We start from the raw sequence: 19,451 nt of genomic DNA on the forward strand, positions 1-19,451 counted from the left end.
GTCTCCTTCCTGGCCAGTCCCGATCTGATTCCAGCTCCCCTCCTGCCCAGGGAGTGACGGGACAGGAGTGTGATGAAACCACAGATAAAGAGAGACAAGGGAAAAAACAAAACTCTGTTTCACAGCATACACACACACACACACACACACACACACGCACACACACACGGATACTCCTGATGGTGGAAAGGCCTAAGTCTCCTTCCTGGCCAGTCCCGATCTGATTCCAGCTCCCCTCCTGCCCAGGGAGTGACGGGACAGGAGTGTGATGAAACCACAGATAAAGAGAGACAAGGGAAAAAACAAAACTCTGTCTCACAGCACACACACACACACACACACACACACACACACACACACATACACGAATACTCCTGATGGTGGAAAGGCCTGAGTCTTCTTCCTGGCCAGTCCTGATCTGACTGGGAGGGACGGGCAGGAGTGTGATGAAACCCACAAAAAAAGACAGACAAGTCAAAAACCAAACCTCTGTCACACATCACACATACACAAAAGTAAAGCCAATAAGAGAATCAGGAGGAAGGTAGTAAAAAAAACATCAAGAGCAGGAAGGAAGCAAAAAACAACAGGGGGTAAACTCCACAATCGCTCCAAGCAAAAAGCACAACTAAGGACAATCTCCACCACTGCGAGTCTGGGACACCACACTTCACAGACAAATATAAAATTATCTATAGCTGGCATGGGTAGAAGGATTCAACCAGCATAAATAGGAGGGGAGCATATATGATATGTCTCCCTACAACATGTGATTAAGGGAGCAAACAGACTAGCAGAGATTAACTCTTGCTAGCCTGGCTATCAGCACACAGGAGAATGATACTTGAGTCTTCCTATGTTGTTCCCAGACACCAGAGAAACCATCGAACGGAGTGACAGAACCTGCAATCTGAACAGAGTCCAATGTTGCCATGACAGTTGGCAAAGTTTGTGCAAAACTCCATGTGACAGGTTGAGTCCTCGCAGTAACTGGAACGAATTACTCCAGCTGGACAGAACACACTCATATTACCAGACTTGGTGGCATTACAGGTCTCATTCACACTAGTATCTGTGTGTTACGGGGGGCTGTCTGATAATAAAATCTAAAGGCATATCAGACAGTCAGGGTCCACCGTGCAGAGACTCTGCTGCAGACTATGGCAGAGGATAAGGGGTATATAAGTGTGCCACTGTAAATAATAATAGCACAAGTGCAGAGTGCAATACCTCTGTTAAACTCACAGAGGCATATAGTTAGGAAATAAAGCAATTCCTCCCTTACTCGGAGGGTGTGTGGAATGGTCTCTGTTAAAGATCACAGAGACAAAAGCAGTGAGTGTGAAATGGCACCTACCTAGGTCCGTTCCTCTAGCGGTGCCAGGAAACGGACAGGAGCGTAAGCCGCACAAAGCTCCTACCTGCGTTCGCTCCACTAGTGTGCGAGGACACGAACCACTAGATATGGCACCTGCCTAGGTCCGTTCCTCTAGTGGTGCCAGGAGACGGACAGCAGCATAAGCCGCACAAAGCTCCTACCTGCGTTCGCTCCACTAGTGTGCGAGGATACGAACAACTGCCAGACGCAGTATAAGGAACGTTACCCTAGCGGCAACGTTCACGTACGAGTAGAATCACAAGGCCCAGCCAGACCATGTGCCTCAGGTACCTGCCTATGTCCGCTCCACTAAGATGTAAGGATACGGACTGCAGCCGAAGCTGTAAGGTATAAGAACGCTACCCTGCCGATAGCGCTCACCTAGCATAGACAGAGAGATGCCTAGAGGAACGTGCACAGAGCGTCTACTCTCATGCATGAACCAAGAGGACTGAGCGCCGGGCGGCGTGCGTCAGGGTCTTATATAGACTCTGTGCCTCATCCAAGATGGAGGACACCAGAACCAATCCGCTGCCAGAACGACAGGAGTGACGTCATGCTGGCCTATCACCGAGCAAGGCGTCACAAGCACATGACCAGCGACCAATCGGCATAGAAGGTGTCAGAGACATGTGACCACGTGTCACATGCACATGACCAGCGGCCAATCAGCTTAGAAGGTGTCAGAGACATGTGACCTCGTGTCAGCGATGATGTCACCCGCACATGTGCAATGGCTCCAAGATAGGACTTAGTCTCCAGCGCTTGCACATGTGCAGTAGCAAGAAATCCGGACATAGTCTCCAGAGCCACAGCAACCGTAACAGTACCTCCCCCTCAAGGGCCCCCCTCCCGGCGATGCAGGTAATCGGCAACTAAGTCGGGAGCATGGACAGCCTGCTCAGGCTCCCAAGAGCGATGTTCTCGGCCGTAGCCCTCCCAATCTATCAAAAAGAACCTGCGCCCTCTAACCATCTTAGAACCAACTATGGCTCGTACCTCATAGCTAGAGCGAGAGGAATCAGAGGCAGGAGAGTGCACATCACGAGTGTGAGGTAAAATAGCCGGCTTTAGCAGTGAAACATGGAATTTGTCATGGATCCTAAGATGGACGGGTAACTTCAATTGGTAGACTACAGGATTTACCTGTCAAAGAACTTAAGGACCCAGGAAGCGAGGAGCAAATTTGACAGAGCTCACTCTAAGGCGGGCTTTGCACACTACGACATCGCAGGTGCGATGTCGGTGGGGTCAAATCGAAAGTGACGCACATCCGGCGTCACTTGCGATGTCGTAGTGTGTAAATCCTAGATGATACGATGAACGAGCGCAAAATCGTCGTCATCGTATCATCGCTGCAGCCTCCGACATTTCCATAATGCCGGGGGAGCGACAGGTACGATGTAGTTCCTCGCTCCTGCGGCAGCACACATCGCTGTGTGTGAAGCCGCAGGAGCGAGGAACTTCACCTTACCTGCCTCCCGGCTGCAATGAGAAGGACGGAGGTGGGCGGGATGTTTACATCCTGCTCATCTCCGCCCCTCCGCTTCAATTGGCCGCCTGCCGTGTGACGTCACTGTGACGCCGCACGACCCGCCCCCTAAGGAAGGAGGCGGGTCGCCGGCCAGAGGGACGTCGCACGGCAGGTATGTGCGTGTAAAGCTGCCGTAGCGATAATAATCGCTACGGCAACTTTCACTATATATCGAACGTGCGACGGGGGCGGGACTATCGCTGCAGCATCGGTAACACATTGTTACTGATGTCGCAGCGTGCAAAGCCCGCCTTAGTTTCACGTGTTTTGCAGAGAGCCACACAAAGTCCCCTGGAGAAAAGACAGGAGCCAGGCGACGAAACCGATCGGACACCATCTTCATACGGTCATTAGCTGCTTGGATCGACTCTTGAGTCCGATCCCAAACCTCTCTGGCATTAGTTGCCCAGTCGGCCACAAGAGGAGAAGGTGCAGCAGTGGGAAACGGTACCGGTACCCTAGGGTGTTGCCCATTATTGAGTACGAATGGTGTCTGCCCAGTGGCCTCAGCCAGCGAATTGTTAAGGGCAAATTCTGCCCAGGGTAGGAGGGAGGACCAGTTATCGTGGTTCTCAGCAACAAAGTGTCGAAGATATATAATCATGGATTGATTGGTACGCTCAACCAAACCATTGGTCTCCGGATGGTACGCCGAAAAGAGATTCAACTCAATTTGCAGAAGGCTACAAAGATCTCGCCAGAAACGGGAAGCAAATTGCGGGCCTCTATCACAAATGATACGATCTGGCATCCCGTGAAGCCTAAAGACATGCTTGAGGAATAGTTTGGCTAGTACCCTGGAAGACGGGATTCTCGATAACGGTACGAGATGAACCATCCGGGAGAAATGGTCCGTAATGACCCACACAAATCTATGTCCCTGTGAACACGGAAGATCACCCACAAAGTCCATGCCTACCACCTCCCATGGTCTATCTGGCACTGGTAAAGGATGCAAGAGCCCAGCCGATCTCTGCCATAATGGACGGTTGCGAGCACACGAGTAGCAAGAACCGACATATCTCTTGACGTGGCTAGCTAAGTGTGGCCACCAATACCACCTCTCCAGTAACTCTCGTGTCTGCCTAATACCAAAATGCCCACCCACCTTTGAGGTGTGGGCCCACGACAGTATATCATTCTGTCGATCAGGCGGAACAAAGGTCTTGCCCGGTGGAATTTGGTCTAACGTCACAGGGGAGAGCGTATGAAAAACCCTGGAGGGAAGAATAAGACGAGGTTCGTCAATCTCTTCCTGGGTAGAAACCATAGAGCGAGACAGGGCGTCTGCCTTGTTATTCTTACTCCCAGACAGATAGTTGATGGAGAAGTGAAAGCGGGAGAAAAACAAAGACCAGCGGGCTTGGCGAGGATTCAGACGCTGAGCGGTTGGTAAGTACGTCAGATTCTTATGGTCTGTATAGACCTGGAAAGGATGTTTCGCTCCTTCCAGCAAGTGACGCCACTCCTCCAAGGCTAATCTCAGGGCGAGCAGTTCCCTATCCCCAATGGTATTGTCGCGGGCGGAGGAGGGGACGCCGCGCTCTCCCACTGCTTGGGTCCGGCTGCCGCTGCGGCCTGCTGCTGCTGCTCGGTGGCTCGAGCGATGGGCCGGATCCCGGGGACTCGAGCGGCGCTCCTCGCCCGTGAGTGAAAGGGATTTGGGTTTTGGGATAGTTTATTGTCCGTGACGCCACCCACGGTTGTGGTGATTAAGTGGACACCACCGCTGCTCTTTCTGGGGAGCCCGGGAGTGATGGTATGGAGCAGCCAGTTGTTGGTTTGCCCCTCCGTGGGTAGGGGTTTTGGTGCTTCCGGGGCCCAGTGATGGGGTTGGTATGGTGGACAGGCGGGTATGGTGCCTGTGGAGGTGCAGGGGCGCAGGGGCAGCGCTGTGCTGCACGGCACGGAGGTACTCACTCAGCCAGTAAACACGACACAGTTCTCGGTAAACAAACGGCTGGTTGGACGGGTCCCTCGGACGGTTACGGTGCTGATGTTCCCTGCAGTTAGCGGTGACGGTCTCTTCCCTGCACCTATGTAAAGTCTTTTTGGTAGCGATGGGTTCCCACCGGTTACCCGCTCCCCGACCTGAACATGAGCCGGAGGAGCCCCTCTCTTGCCCGCAGGCGCTGGCCCTGGGAAACTGGTGCCGTGGCGGTGTCTCCCCTTAACGGTCGGACTGTTGCCTTCAATTGGGACTTAGTTGTTAGGAGACAGAGGTCCCCTTCAGTGACGGATTTGGCAAATTATGGCGACTCCTAGCCTTGCCGGGATCCGAAAGGCCCCTGCCCTGGTGCTGACTGTTCTTCGTATACTGCTCCGGTACCGCCGGGTCACCACCCGTCCGCGGTCCTTCCAGCAACCTCCAAGCAGTCCCCCTGCAGACTATCACCGCCGTCTGCTGACCTTGCTGTCTCAGTCCAGGGCACACACCCGGACCCACTTCAGGCTTTCTTAACTGTTCCTTTTCTGTCGCCACTTTTACTGTCCTCCTTTACCACTTCCTTCTACTTCACTCCCCTAGCTTGAACTCCTTCTCAGACTCTCGTCTGACTTCAACTAACTGCCTGGTTTTCCCACCTCCAGGGCTGTGAACTCCTCGGTGGGCGGAGCCAACCGCCTGGCCCACCCCCTGGTGTGGACATCAGCCCCTGGAGGAAGGCAACAAGGATTTTAGGTTTTTTTTTTTTCCATCACTGGCTAAGCGCAGGACCATTGGGATCACGAATGTCTCGTCCTTAATTGCGGCATCTCAGTGGCCAACCTTGTTGGAACCTAGATGTCTGGCGCGTTTGGTTACACCTGATGCCGTAATGGGGTGGAGGCTTGATTCCTGTCCCCATGGTTACCGTGCTATAAAGCCTTGTGCCAAATATTGAAATGGGTTTTGGCTAAATAAACACTATGGAGAAATTAGGCAACTAAATAGAATTCATGGAGAAAGATTTAGAATAGATCATTGGGGGTAGGGATGCTATATAGGGGATACCGGGATCATGCAGTATAGACCTTGTTTAAGTCAGAGAGACAACTAATGGAATATGATATAGGATGTAGGGCCTGTGGGCCATTGAATGATTGAATATGTGAAGAAAATGAAAAATCCATTAGGGGCTAAGTGGTGACCCTGGGATATACCGGGATTTTTTTCAGACATCTGCCCAAATTCTAATAAATGTGGACTGATATGGTCTATTAATACTAGAAATGGCTTACAGGCTGTCCGTATCCTCCTAGCGGGCTGAGTTGACTAAGTGCTGACATGATGGTTTAATGTCTGACTCTTGGTGGGACGAGTCGCTAGTGATGTCCTGGTGGGCATGGCAATCGAGTCATGATGGTCAGTATGGTAATGAGGGACGCTGCCGGATGCCTATGCTTCCGGACACATGTTAAGTCCTAATGCCAATTGTATGGTATACAGGCTGATGCGTCCGGTAGGTCGGAGAATGGCTATGGACGTGAGATCCCTATTGGCGTACTGGGTTACTACGTTATAACTAATGAGACGTTTCCAATTGAAGGTAATTGTTCCGATATACTTATACTTTTGATTTAATCATGATTACTGAGTACACCATGGCATCTGGTGACGTTAAGATATCTGTATATGCATATTGTTTTGCCCTAAACCTCCTTTGCAGGATATGGTAACCAGGGACGCTGTAATATGTCCACGCATGCTCGGTTTAGCACTATTTACACGCTGTGCGGACTGACGTGTCTGGCCGGCCGGTGATTGGACATAGTTTGGAGATGCCTCATTGGCGTACTGGATGATTACATCATAACCAATGGAAGGCTCTCATTTGGAGGCAAATGTCCCGATAGACATACAGTGTAATCAAATCATGATTATTAGATTTGCGGCGGCGGCCGGAGATGCCGAGGCATGTACATACACCTTTTTGGGTTTGATTTTTTCACGTAACTCGAGTACCTTATGGGATGATGGGCCCGGCCAGCCGGAAGTGAATTACAGCTACACTGCGCCCGATTGGTGGTCTAATACTGATGCAAACACAGATGATTGGTTACTAGAGCCATCAATGTGATGTGGTGGAAGTGACGCCCTGGAGGCGGACACGTTGCCCGGTGTACACAACTCAAATAACGAGGTTAGCACATATTTTTCTGATAATTAGGTGATTGTCCGGGGCATTTATACCCCTGATCCATACTTACCCAGCATACGTCCCCTGAGGAAGAGGGTGAAACGCGCGTTGGGACAGGCAGGTGTCGCGGTATCTATCCTACTGGTCAGTATATGGGTGGTTTCTGATGTCAATATTCACAGGGATTATATCATCCGTGAGGGCGATTAACTGTTAAAACCCCAGTAACTGTGTGAGTGTACCTTTGCCCTTAAAAGTAGGAATCAAATACCATTACCAACCGTTTGCTGACATATGTTTGGAAATATTTCATATACCTTTTATGTATGATGTCAACACCCATAGGGATCATACCATCTCTGAGGGTGATTAATTGCTGAAACCCCAGTAGCGATTTGAGTAAATCTTTCCCTTTCCCTATGGATTAAGGATGAAATATCATTACTAACTGTATGTTGACATCTGTTGAAATTTTTTTCATATACTATATTTTCCTTATGCATGGTACCGGTCCACCTTCTATTGAGGATTTACTGCTGTGAATGTTGTTTTTGTCTTTATTATGTCTTGATTTTATGAATTTGAAATAAAATTAAAAAATATTTTTAATTATATTGGAGTTATACCATTTTTGTTTCTCTGGCCTAAATTGATGCAATGGTTATCCAACTCATGCTGTTTGTTTGATCTAAGGATTTTAGGTTAGCCTAGGTCTACCTGCCGGGAATATGGGGTGCATGTGATGTTGTGACCTGTGACCCCTGGCTTGCCCAGGGCGTCACAGTATAGTTTCTCTCTGCCGGTGAAAAGGTCTTAGCAAAGAAGAAACACGGCCTTTTTCTACCTGCACCGTTCTTTTGATACAAGACCGCACCAGCACCCACTGAAGAGGCATCAACCTCCAAGAGGAAGGGCTTATTCTCATCGGGTCTTTGAAGAACGGGAGCAGTTGAAAAGTGTCTTTTTACTGCCTCAAAAGCCTGAGATGTTTCAGTAGACCAGACTTTTGGATTAGCACCTTTCTTAGTCAAGGCCACCAAAGGGGCCACCAAAGTAGAGAAATGGGGTATGAACTGCCTGTAATAATTTATGAATCCTATGCACCGCCTTCAAGGAATGAGGTTCGGACCATTCCAGGACAGCAGAGAGCTTCGCAGGATCCATAGCCAGACCCTCTTGTGAGATAATGTAGCCCAAAAAAGGCAAGGATGGCTGCTCGAATACACATTTTTCGAGTTTAGCAAACAATGAGTGCTCCCTTAAACGGGAAAGGACACGAACGACATCCTGACGATGAGTCTCCAGATCAGGAGAAAAAATCAGGATGTCGTCCAGATACACCACGACAGAGGATAACAGTAAATCCCTGAACACATCGTTTACGAAGTCCTGAAATACTGCGGGTGCATTACATAAACCAAAAGGCATGACGAGGTATTCATAGTGACCGTCTCAGGTGTTAAAAGCGTTCTTCCATTCATCACCCTCTCGAATTCGTACCAAGTTATACGCGCCCCGCAGATCCAACTTCGTAAAAACCTGAGCTCCCCTCAGTCTGTCAAAGAGCTCCGAAATTAAAGGTAACGGGTATTTGTTTTTTATTGTGATTGCGTTGAGACCCCTGTAATCTATGCAGGGACGCAAATCACCCTCTTTCTTCCGAACAAAGAAAAACCCAGCTCCCGCGGGAGAGACAGACTTACGAATGAACCCCTTCTCTAAACTCTCTCTTATATAGGTCGACATGGCCTCCGACTCAGGTATCGACAGGGGGTAAACCCTGCCCTTAGGTGGAACCGAACCTGGGATAAGGTCTATGGCACAGTCATACGGCCTATAGGGTGGAAAAACCTCAGCACCCTGTTTGGAGAACACGTCAGCGAAATCCAAATAGGGTGTAGGTATGGGAGAGAGATCAGTTGATGCAACCGCAATGACCTTAGGTGGTAAGGGAAGACATCGGGACTGACATTTCGAACCCCAACTAATAATGCTGTCGGACTCCCAGTCAATTAGAGGAGCATGAGTCCGAAGCCATGGGAGACCCAGAAGGACGTCGTCTATACCCTCAGGCAAAACAAGAAAAGAAATCTCCTCTATGTGACCCTGAGGCAGGGAAAGGCGCAAGGGAACTGTCCTCAATGTAATGGAGTCAGACAACATAGTTCCATTAACAACACGGACAGGAATAAGCGCCTCTAACATGATAGAGGGAATATTGTGTCTCTTTACAAATCCTGAGGACACAAACGTCCCGTCAGCTCCGGAATCCACAAAAGCCATAATAGGCCATGTATTCTCAGAGAATGAGAGCTGACCTGGGATACTACACTTAGAGGGTGCAGAAGACGTCTCTAGTAACCCCCCTCTAATGGTTACTAGGCCTGGGAGTTTCCCTGACGACTAGAACACTTGTTGGCATAGTGCCCAGCCTGACGACATACGTAACATATAGGAGGACCAGACTTGCGTAGTCTGGAGGACGTATGACCTAACTCCATAGGAGTGGGAGATGTTTCAGATGCTGAGGAAGATGGTAGTGGACCCTCAACAACTGGAATAGCCCGATGCTTGAGGCGTGAGGAAGAGACCTCGAGTCTACGTTCCCTAGGGCGTACGTCGATCCTCGTTGCTACTGTGATCAAGTCCTCCAGAGAAGCAGGGACCTCACGAGTAGCAAGGGCATCCTTGACATAGCCTGCCAACCCTCTCCAGAAGATAGGAATCAACACCTTCTCTGGCCAATCTAGTTCTGCCACCAGAGTTCTAAAAGCAATGGCATAAGAACTAGTGGATAACGAACCCTGAGATAGATCTAACAGTCTCAGGGCTGCATCATAGGTAACCTGCGGACCCATGAATACCGCTTTAAGAGCATCAAGAAAGTCTTGATGTCTCAGAGTAACCACATCAGAGCGCTCCCATAAGGGAGTCGCCCATTCTAAGGCTTTGTCCTGAAGTAAGGATATGATAAAGCCTACTCTGGACCTCTCCGTAGAGAAGCGAGAAGAGTTGGCCTCTAGGTGTATCTGACACTGACTAATGAAACCACGACATGGTCTGGCATCGCCAGAATATCTGTTTGGCAGAGCAAGTCGAGGATCATGTGCAGATGTCACCGTGGTCTGAGGTTTATCCTCTATACTCTTGAGCCGCGACTCAAGTACTTGTATGTAACGGTGTAACTGCTGATATTCTGCCATAACTGCTCAGTCCTAATGTTACGGGGGCTGTCTGATAATAAAATCTAAAGGAATATCAGACAGTCAGGGTCCACCGTGCAAAGACTCTGCTGCAGACTATGGCAGAGAATAAGGGGTATATTAAGTGTGCCACTGTAAAAAATAATAGCACAAGTGCAGAGTGCAATACCTCTGTTAAACTCACAGAGGAATATAATTAGAAAATAAAGCAATTCCTCCCTTACTTGGAGGGTGTGTGGAATGGTCTCTGTTAAAGATCACAGAGACAAAAGCAGTGAGTGTGAAATGGCACCTACCTAGGTCCGTTCCTCTAGTGGTGCCAGGAGACAGACAGCAGCGTAAGTCGCACAAAGCTCCTACCTGCGTTCGCTCCACTAGTGTACGAGGACACGAACCACTAGATATGGCACCTGCCTAGGTCCGCTCTTCTAGTGGTGCAAAAGAGACGAACAGCAGCGTAAGCTGCACAAAGCTCCTACCTGCGTTCGCTCCACCAGTGTGCGAGGACACGAACCACTAGATATGGCACCTGCCTAGGTCCGTTCCTCTAGAGATGCAAAAGAGACGGACAGCAGCATAAGCCGCACAAAGCTCCTACCTCTGTTCGCTCCCCTACTGTGCGAGGACACGAACAACTGCCAGACGCAGTATAAGGAACGTTACCCTAGCGGCAACGTCCACCTACGAGTAGAATCACAAGGCCCAGCCGGACCATGTGCCTCAGGCACCTGCCTATGTCCGCTCCCCTAAGAGGTAAGGATACGGACTGCAGCCGAAGCTGTAAGGTATAAGAACGCTACCCTGCCGGTAGCGCTCACCTAACATAGACAGAGAGATGCCTAGAGGAACGTGCACAGAGCGTCTACCCTCATGCATGAACCAAGAGGACTGAGCGCCGGGCGGCGTGCGTCAGGGTCTTATATAGACTCTGTGCATCATCCAAGATGGAGGACACCAGAGCCAATCCGCTGCCAGAACGACAGGAATGACGTCACGCTGGCCTATCACCGAGCAAAGCGTCACAAGCACATGACCAGCGACCAATCGGCATAGGTGTCAGAGACATGTGACCACGTGTCACAAGCACATGACCAGCGGCCAATCAGCTTAGAAGGTGTCAGAGACATGTGACCTCGTGTCAGCGATGATGTCACCCGCACATGTGCAATGGCTCCAAGATAGGACTTAGTCTCCAGCGCTTGCACATGTGCAGTAGCAAGAAATCCGGACATAGTCTCCAGAGCCACAGCAACGGTAACAGTGTGGCTGAACAGGGTCGGTGGCACCCAAATCTCCTGGTCCTGATGTGTCCTCCATCATCAGCACCGGCAACCGAATGGAATATGCCCGATTACAAAAGTCTGGTGACAGAAGCAGATGGGTCAGTAACAGGTCCAGGTGAAGATCTGACAACCACATGTCACATTTTACAAAAATTCGGTGAAGGTCACAGCATTAGAACCAATTGGACTGTGTGTCATATGTGACATACAAATCAGAGTACTCTGATTTGTATGCACATCCACTTGGGGCTGCAGCAGACGCCTTCATCCTATGCTCTATCAGTGGTTGTGACTATCACAACCTTTTCAGGTGAGTGTGTTTTTCCTGATCTACCTCACTGATCTGTTGGTATTACACTATCAGCGCTCCTTATTTTTCAGTTTGTCATATGTGACAGACAGTCCTGTGGTGTCCGGCAATAGAAGGTCACATCATTTGGATGTTCAAATGCTCCCTGACTTTCTATTATTCCTGTTAGTATTCAATGTACTGGGTATCTCCTCTGCTAGGTTGTCATCCTTTTCCCTTTAGGACCCAGTGGAGCTCCTCTTCCCTTCAGCTGATAATCATCTGTATTACCCCTTGGATTTAAATACTCTCATTTTCCCTGCACTTGTGCTGGTGATATTATTCACAAGCTCTGGATGCAAGCAGGCAGCTTGCACTCATCTGTAATATCGTTGCTGCTCTTTGCTGAACTTCTTACTGAGGCATCTGGAGATAAGTTGTTCACGCGCTTTCCCCATGTGTTTATGTGTCTTCTGTAGTGTTTAGTGGGGTTGACGAAGAGCTCATCCCACCCATTCCCTATCTAGGGCCCAGCTTTAGGGTCATCCTAGGTCAGGTATCCTGCTCGGCACATAGGTGCGGATCCTATCTAGGGTTGTGAGGGACCTCAATGGCCAGCGGAAGGTTTGGTCAGGGGTCACCATCTCCCACTTCCCTAAACACAGGGTTTCCCTTCCCTTTTGCCGTTCACTTGGTACTTCCCCGTACCTAGTGTGATCCTTTGGTGGCACATCCATCGTCGGACAGAGAACTGTGATAGCCAAAAACAAATGAATCGATGTATAAAATCCAGAGAGGTAGAGGAGAGGTTTAACGAGTCGTGGTTTGCACCAGTATCACATCATACAAAGAGACACATCAATAGAATTGGGGGGTCTTTGTCAACTCTTCTAAAGTGGAAACTTCAATTTTTTGTAACTTTTTATAAAATTACCAACAATTTTTTTCCCCAGAACTGGAAAGGTGGAATAATAATAATAATAATAATGTGTTTGTTCTTCCTTCTTCAGGTCTCGGTAATTTGCTAAATCTTGAAATGGAAGGGAATGGATTTCACGATGGAAATGTTTCCCCTATGAGTTTTAAGCCATTAAAGAAGCTGATATATTTACGTTTAAACCGCAATCACTTCCGCGCTATACCATCAGGACTCCCGACCACCATTCAGGTACTGAATAGCACTGTGTAGGGTATGCCGTAAAATGGTAGAATATTTTATGTGCCATAGTTCTGTTTTGTCATGTAACTTAGGATTTATGGCAGATCAAAACCCCAATTTGTAAACAGTGTTTTGGGATCTTGTCCCTCATCAGTGCAAAGTATGAGATCTGATCTGCCTGTATGAGAGGCATAAGACAGAGTCTAAAGGGAAAGCTATTCGCCTTGTGGAGACTGACACACCATTCCATAAAATTGAATAGCTTTGTTCCACTTGCTCTATAAACCACTTCCCTGAAGCCTTGTAAGGCCAAACGGTGCCATTAACGAGTGTCCAATCCGCCTGAGTATAAGGGAAAGCTATTCTGTTTGCGGAGACTGACACACCATTCCAGCATGCCAGGGGTGAGGAGACTTTAAGCCGCAAACTCTTCTGGGATATACAGTATGCAAAGTTTTTCTTCAGTGAGGAAGTTGACAAACTCTAGTGCCACCTACTGGAGTTAGCAATCCTAAAAGTCAAAAGTGACCATTTAATGAGCCTTGTCATACAGTGCCTACAAGTAGTATTCAACCCCCTGCAGATGTAGCAGGTTTGATAAGATGCAAATAAGTTAGAGCCTGCAAACTTCAAACAAGAGCAGGATTTATTAACAGATGCATAAAGCTTACAAACCAACAAGTTATGTTGCTCAGTTAAATTTTAATAAATTTTAAACATAAAAGTGTGGGTCAATTATTATTCAACCCCTAGGTTTAATATTTTGTGGAATAACCCTTTTTTGCAATTACAGCTAATAATCGTCTTTTATAAAACCTGATCAGGCCGGCACAGGTCTCTGGAGTTATCTTGGCCCACTCCTCCATGCAGATCTTCTCCAAGTTATCTAAGTTCTTTGGGTGTCTCATGTGGACTTTAATCTTGAGCTCCTTCCACAAGTTTTCAATTGGGTTAAGGTCAGGAGACTGACTAGGCCACTGCAACACCTTGATTTTTTCCCTCTTGAACCAGGCCTTGGTTTTCTTGGCTGTGTGCTTTGGGTCGTTGTCTTGTTGGAAGATGAAATGACGACCCATCTTAAGATCCTTGATGGAGGAGTCAAGGTTCTTGGCCAAAATCTCCAGGTAGGCCGTGCTATCCATCTTCCCATGATGCGGACCAGATGGCCAGGCCCCTTGGCTGAGAAACAGCCCCACAGCATGATGCTGCCACCACCATGCTTGACTGTAGGGATGGTATTCTTGGGGTCGTATGCAGTGCCATCCAGTCTCCAAACGTCACGTGTGTGCTTGGCACCAAAGATCTCGATCTTGGTCTCATCAGACCAGAGAACCTTGAACCAGTCTGTCTCAGAGTCCTTCAAGTGATCATGAGCAAACTGTAGACGAGCCTTGACATGACGCTTTGAAAGTAAAGGTACCTTATGGGAACGGAGACCATTGCGGTGGAGTACGTTACTTATGGTATTGACTGAAACCAATGTCCCCACTGCCATGAGATCTTCCCGGAGCTCCTTCCTTGTTGTCCTTGGGTTAGCCTTGACTTTTCGGACAAGCCTGGCCTCGGCACGGGTGGAAACTTTCAAAGGCTGTCCAGGCCGTGGAAGGCTAACAGTAGTTCCATAAGCCTTCCACTTCCGGATGATGCTCCCAACAGTGGAGACAGGTAGGCCCAACTCCTTGGAAAGGGTTTTGTACCCCTTGCCAGCCTTGTGACCCTCCACGATCTTGTCTCTGATGGCCTTGGAATGCTCCTTTGTCTTTCCCATGTTGACCAAGTATGAGTGCTGTTCACAAGTTTGGGGAGGGTCTTAATTAGTCAGAAAAGGCTGGAAAAAGAGATAATTAATCCAAACATGTGAAGCTCATTGTTCTTTGTGCCTGAAATACTTCTTAATACTTTAGGGGAACCAAACAGAATTCTTGTGGTTTGAGGGGTTGAATAATAAATGACCCTCTGAATAAACTTTTCACTATTTAAAAAAAAAAAATAAAAAAAGAAATAACATTCTTTTTTGCTGCAGTGCATTTCACACTTCCAGGCTGATCTACAGTCCAAATGTCACAATGCCAAGTTAATTCCGAATGTGTAAACCTGCTAAATCTGCAGGGGGTTGAATACTACTTGTAGGCACTGTATGTCTAACATTTATGCCAAATCAGAACCTCAGTAGCTTTCCTTTTAGACCCTGTTTTAGTCTCTCATACAGCCAAATTAGATCTCATACTTTGCACTGAAGAGGGAAAACCATCCCGAAACGTTTCTGCAAATTGAGGTTCTGATCTGGCATAAATCCTAAGTCTCGTTAAAGGGTCACTTTTGACTTTTAGGATTGCTACCTCCAATAGGTGGCACTAGAGTTTGTCTACTTCCTCACTGAATAGACAATTTGCATATTTCCCAAAGGAGGATTGCGGCTTAAAGTCTCCTCACCACTGGCATACTGGAATGGTGTGTCAGTCTCCTCAAGGACACTAGCCTTCCGCTTGGGCCCTGTTTTAGTCTCTCATACAGCCAAATTAGATCTCATACTTTGCACTGAAGAGGGAAAACCATCCCGAAACGTTTCTGCAAATTGAGGTTCTGATCTGGCATAAATCCTAAGTCTCGTTAAAGGGTCACTTTTGACTTTTAGGATTGCTACCTCCAATAGGTGGCACTAGAGTTTGTCTACTTCCTCACTGAATAGACAATTTGCATATTTCCCAAAGGAGGATTGCGGCTTAAAGTCTCCTCACCACTGGCATACTGGAATGGTGTGTCAGTCTCCTCAAGGACACTAGCCTTCCGCTTGGGCCCTGTTTTAGTCTCTCATACAGCCAGATCAGATCTCATACTTTGCACTGAAGAGGGAAAACCATCTCGAAACTATGTGTCTGCAAATTGAGGATCTGATCTGGCATAAATCCTAAGTCATATGACAAGGCTCGTTAAAGGGTCACTTTTGACTTTTAGGATTGCTACCTCCAATAGGTGGCACTAGAGTTTGTCTACTTCCTCACTGAATAGACAATTTGCATATTTCCCAGAGGATGATTGCAGCTTAAAGTCTCCCCATCACTGGCATGCTGGAATGCACAAGGAGAATAGCTTTCCCCTCAGACCAATTGGACACTTCTTACTGGTAACATTTAGCCTTACGAGGCTTCAGGAATTAGTTTTATAGAGCAAGCGGAACAAAGCTATTCAATTTTATTTATTTATTGGTCGAACTTATATGCCGCCACTCTCCGAAGACTCGGCGCAGCTCACAACAACGTAAGTATGCAACAACATATGATCCCTGACCCTATCAGTATGTCTTTGAATGTGGGAGGAAACCAGAGTACCCAGAGGAAACCCACGCAAGCACGGGGAGAACATACAAAGTCCTTGCAGATGTTGTCCTGGGTGGATTAGAACCCAGGACCCCAGCGCTGCCAGGCTTTAGTGCTAACCACTCAGCCACCGAGCCGCCCATTTTATATATTTAATCTGAGAATATTTAGTCATGTCGATTGGACACTCGTTACTGGTAACGTTTGGCCTTATGAGGCTTCAGGGATGCGGTTTATAGAGCAAGTGGAAAAAAGCTATTCGATTTTATATATTTCAAGTAGGCAGTGTTCATAAAAATATACAAAAGATATTAGAAAGGAGACAAATCAATACAGTATTTCCAGTTACATAAAACAAAATAGGATAAATAGGACGTAGACCAAGTGAATAAGTGCACTGCCCTAATAGTATACCGACTCTGCTCCACATCCACAGTTCTTCTTGAGTTTTCAGAATTCCTCGGGTTCCTCGCTCTCACACAGGGGGCTCTTTCACAGATTTGATGTTTGTATAAAGACCTTGAAGTTCCATAGTATGGAAAGTTCAGGTTGTCGGCTCATCGCTCCTGCTAAGCTCAGTCTGAGCAAATGCTCCACCTGGCTGCTCAATGTTTGTCAAGGGATGTATCCAGAATGGGGTAAATTACGTGGCCGTTTCCTTCTTTGGCGCTCACTTTTTCTTTTCACTAGGATCATACCAATAGCCAGGGTTATATACTTTTTTTTTTTAGGAACAGTTCAGGCTGACTTGTTTGTTAAGTCTCCAGCTGCCAAAACGTCAAATAACAGGGGTACGAAAATAGGATTTTGCTGTTTGAGAATAGCAGCTCTGGATTTGTCCAGACAAATGATACATTCAAAGAGATGTTCTCGATTAATAATATAACTATACGCCCAATCCCATGGGTACCACAGGACATAGACCCAGAGGTAAAGGTTAAATCTCCTGGATCCCGATGCTAAATTTCTGTTTCTCACAATTTCTGTGTTCTTCTTTTGCCCTCCTGGGTTTTGATGATTGATCAAAGGTTCTCAATAGCATGGAGATCTGGGACGTTTACTGGCCATGGATTGAAAATGTCCATGTTTTGTTCTCCGAGCCACATAGTTATCACTCTTGTCTTCTGATTTGGTCTCCATCATGCTGGATCGTTGGGAGAAGTTGATCTTGCAGAAGGTTAACTTTAGATGACATTCTTTACTGCCGTGAGTGAGCCCCCTCCATAGATAAGAAGACCCCACACCTGAATGGTCTCAGGAGGCTTTACTGTTGGTAGACACAAGACTCATGGCAGCGCTCACCTTTTCTTCTCCGGACAATCATTCTTCCAGATGTCCCAAATAGTCTGAATAGAGCTTCATCAACGAAAATAGCTTTACCCCAGTCCTCTGCAGATGAACTCCTACACTTCCTGTGTGGCACCCCTGAGGCTCCAGTCGCCACAGAGGTACTGCACCTCAGCCAGAGGTGTAGTATCCCATTCCCAGGTAAGGAGGAGGTCACAAACCGGTATACACACAAACACAGATGAACTGTTATTTAGCAACTGTACCGCCCCCTTGCCAGCGGCCGAGCCGCTCGAGCCGCGGTGGCTTGAGGGGTCTCCGGACCCGGGGGTTTGCGCGGACACTTGAATTCAAAAGAGAGGGGATAGATATGTACAGGGGATGTGTAAGTTTGTGACGCCACCCACGGTGCGTGGTAATGTAGGAGACCATCGCTGCTGTTGGGGAGCCCGGTGGCGATGGTGTAGCAGCAGGATGTTTAACCCCTCCGTGGGTAGGGGGTGTGTGCCCCGGGGCCCGTTGGGTGTTGGTGAATGGGATGCCATTGGGTAGAGGAAAAGGGACTTTTCAGCGTACTCACTCAGTCCAAGAACTCCGACAGCTTGTAAACCAGAATTCTGAGCACCGCTGCAGTATGGAGGGAGCACGCGTGGATCCATGCCCTTGGTGTTGCTGTTAGCCTGTGGCCTTTTCCGTGGCTCCTTCTCACTAGTTGGACCCTCAAGCTTGAAACTTTTTGGGTCCCGCTCACCCGCATGGCTAACGGAGTGAGCTTCCTCTCAGGGTTCATGCGTAGGATTTCTTTGGACTGTATTTGAGAAAGTCCTATCCCATTGGTGCGCTAGTACCGAGATTTTGGAGCAGGTTGGGGATGAATCTTGAAGTCTTCACCCCCGTCGAGTAAATTACCGGGATGTGTGAAGCTACTTCCTGGCCTAGGGTCCATGTACCTCGTTGTGCCCTGGCCCCTGCTCGGTGATGGCTCAAGGCCGCCGGCTGCCCTCCTCAGCAGATCCGTGCCCCTTGACGCGATCCCCTGAGACCGGGGTTCCAGCTCTTACCAGGCCCAGACCAACGTCTGCCACCTAGTAAACTTCAGGAGCCCTGTTCCGGACCAGTGACCTCTCCCTCTCGGAGAGTCACCTTCCACCTCCTACTCCTTTCACTCCTGTTTCACTTCTCTGTCACTTTCTCACTTTCCCCTACCAACCCCCATGTGGGCGGCCCTATTCCCTTCAGGTTCCCCAATGGTGTGTCTGGTGGGTTCGGTGCAAAGTGTTTCTTGGATTTTGACTGACTAAGCTGTTAGGAACACCAAAGGACCAGGACCCGTAACCAAGGAGGATTGGTACTGTGCAGAAGGGCAGATTGCACAATACTCTGTGACAACCTGATAAGCCAGGGCGTCACACAACACCCCATCAGGCCATGGTTCTTACACAGCCAACTTGGAGGTGGGGTTTAGTCAGTGGGATCACACTTTAGATTATGAGTCAGAAAGAAGGAGCGGAGGAAGGAAGACCTGTGGTCTGGAGCTGCATCAGCTCGGCCCAGGCACACAACAGAAAGGGTCCTAGAGCCCACGGGAAGTGCGACATACACCCATGGTCTCATTGAACAAACGGCATACCGGAGTGGAGGAACTTGGTCGCAGAAGAGGACCAACCCCTCAACTACTGGAGAACTGCAAGGCTCAGCTGGCAAAACTGGAGGCTGAGGTTACTGCAAGTGCCGAAATCACATCTGCACACATCCAGTGAAAAGGTGACCACATAGGACCAAGGAATGCTTCTAGCCATCCGACAAGGTCCGCGGACACCGGCTCGGGGCTCTGTGTGTGCAGGCACGGGACAGGCGGGAGAGGCCAGCGCAGAAAGACGACC

General features: G+C 48.4%; 1 protein-coding gene across 2 annotated transcripts in view; it reads left to right on the forward strand.

Moving 5' to 3' along the window:
- Window positions 1–19,451, forward strand: part of LOC142250678 (uncharacterized) — a 123,766-nt gene that overhangs the window by 64,014 nt on the left and 40,301 nt on the right. For both annotated transcript variants that reach the window (XM_075322871.1, XM_075322872.1), the window contains exon 7: window positions 12,816–12,973. In XM_075322871.1, coding sequence (XP_075178986.1) covers window positions 12,816–12,973 — 158 coding nt within the window. The remainder of the gene's footprint in view (window positions 1–12,815; window positions 12,974–19,451) is intronic.

The sequence above is a fragment of the Anomaloglossus baeobatrachus genome, chromosome 9, assembly GCF_048569485.1.
Source record: "Anomaloglossus baeobatrachus isolate aAnoBae1 chromosome 9, aAnoBae1.hap1, whole genome shotgun sequence".
NCBI classification, from domain to species: Eukaryota; Metazoa; Chordata; class Amphibia; order Anura; family Aromobatidae; genus Anomaloglossus; species Anomaloglossus baeobatrachus.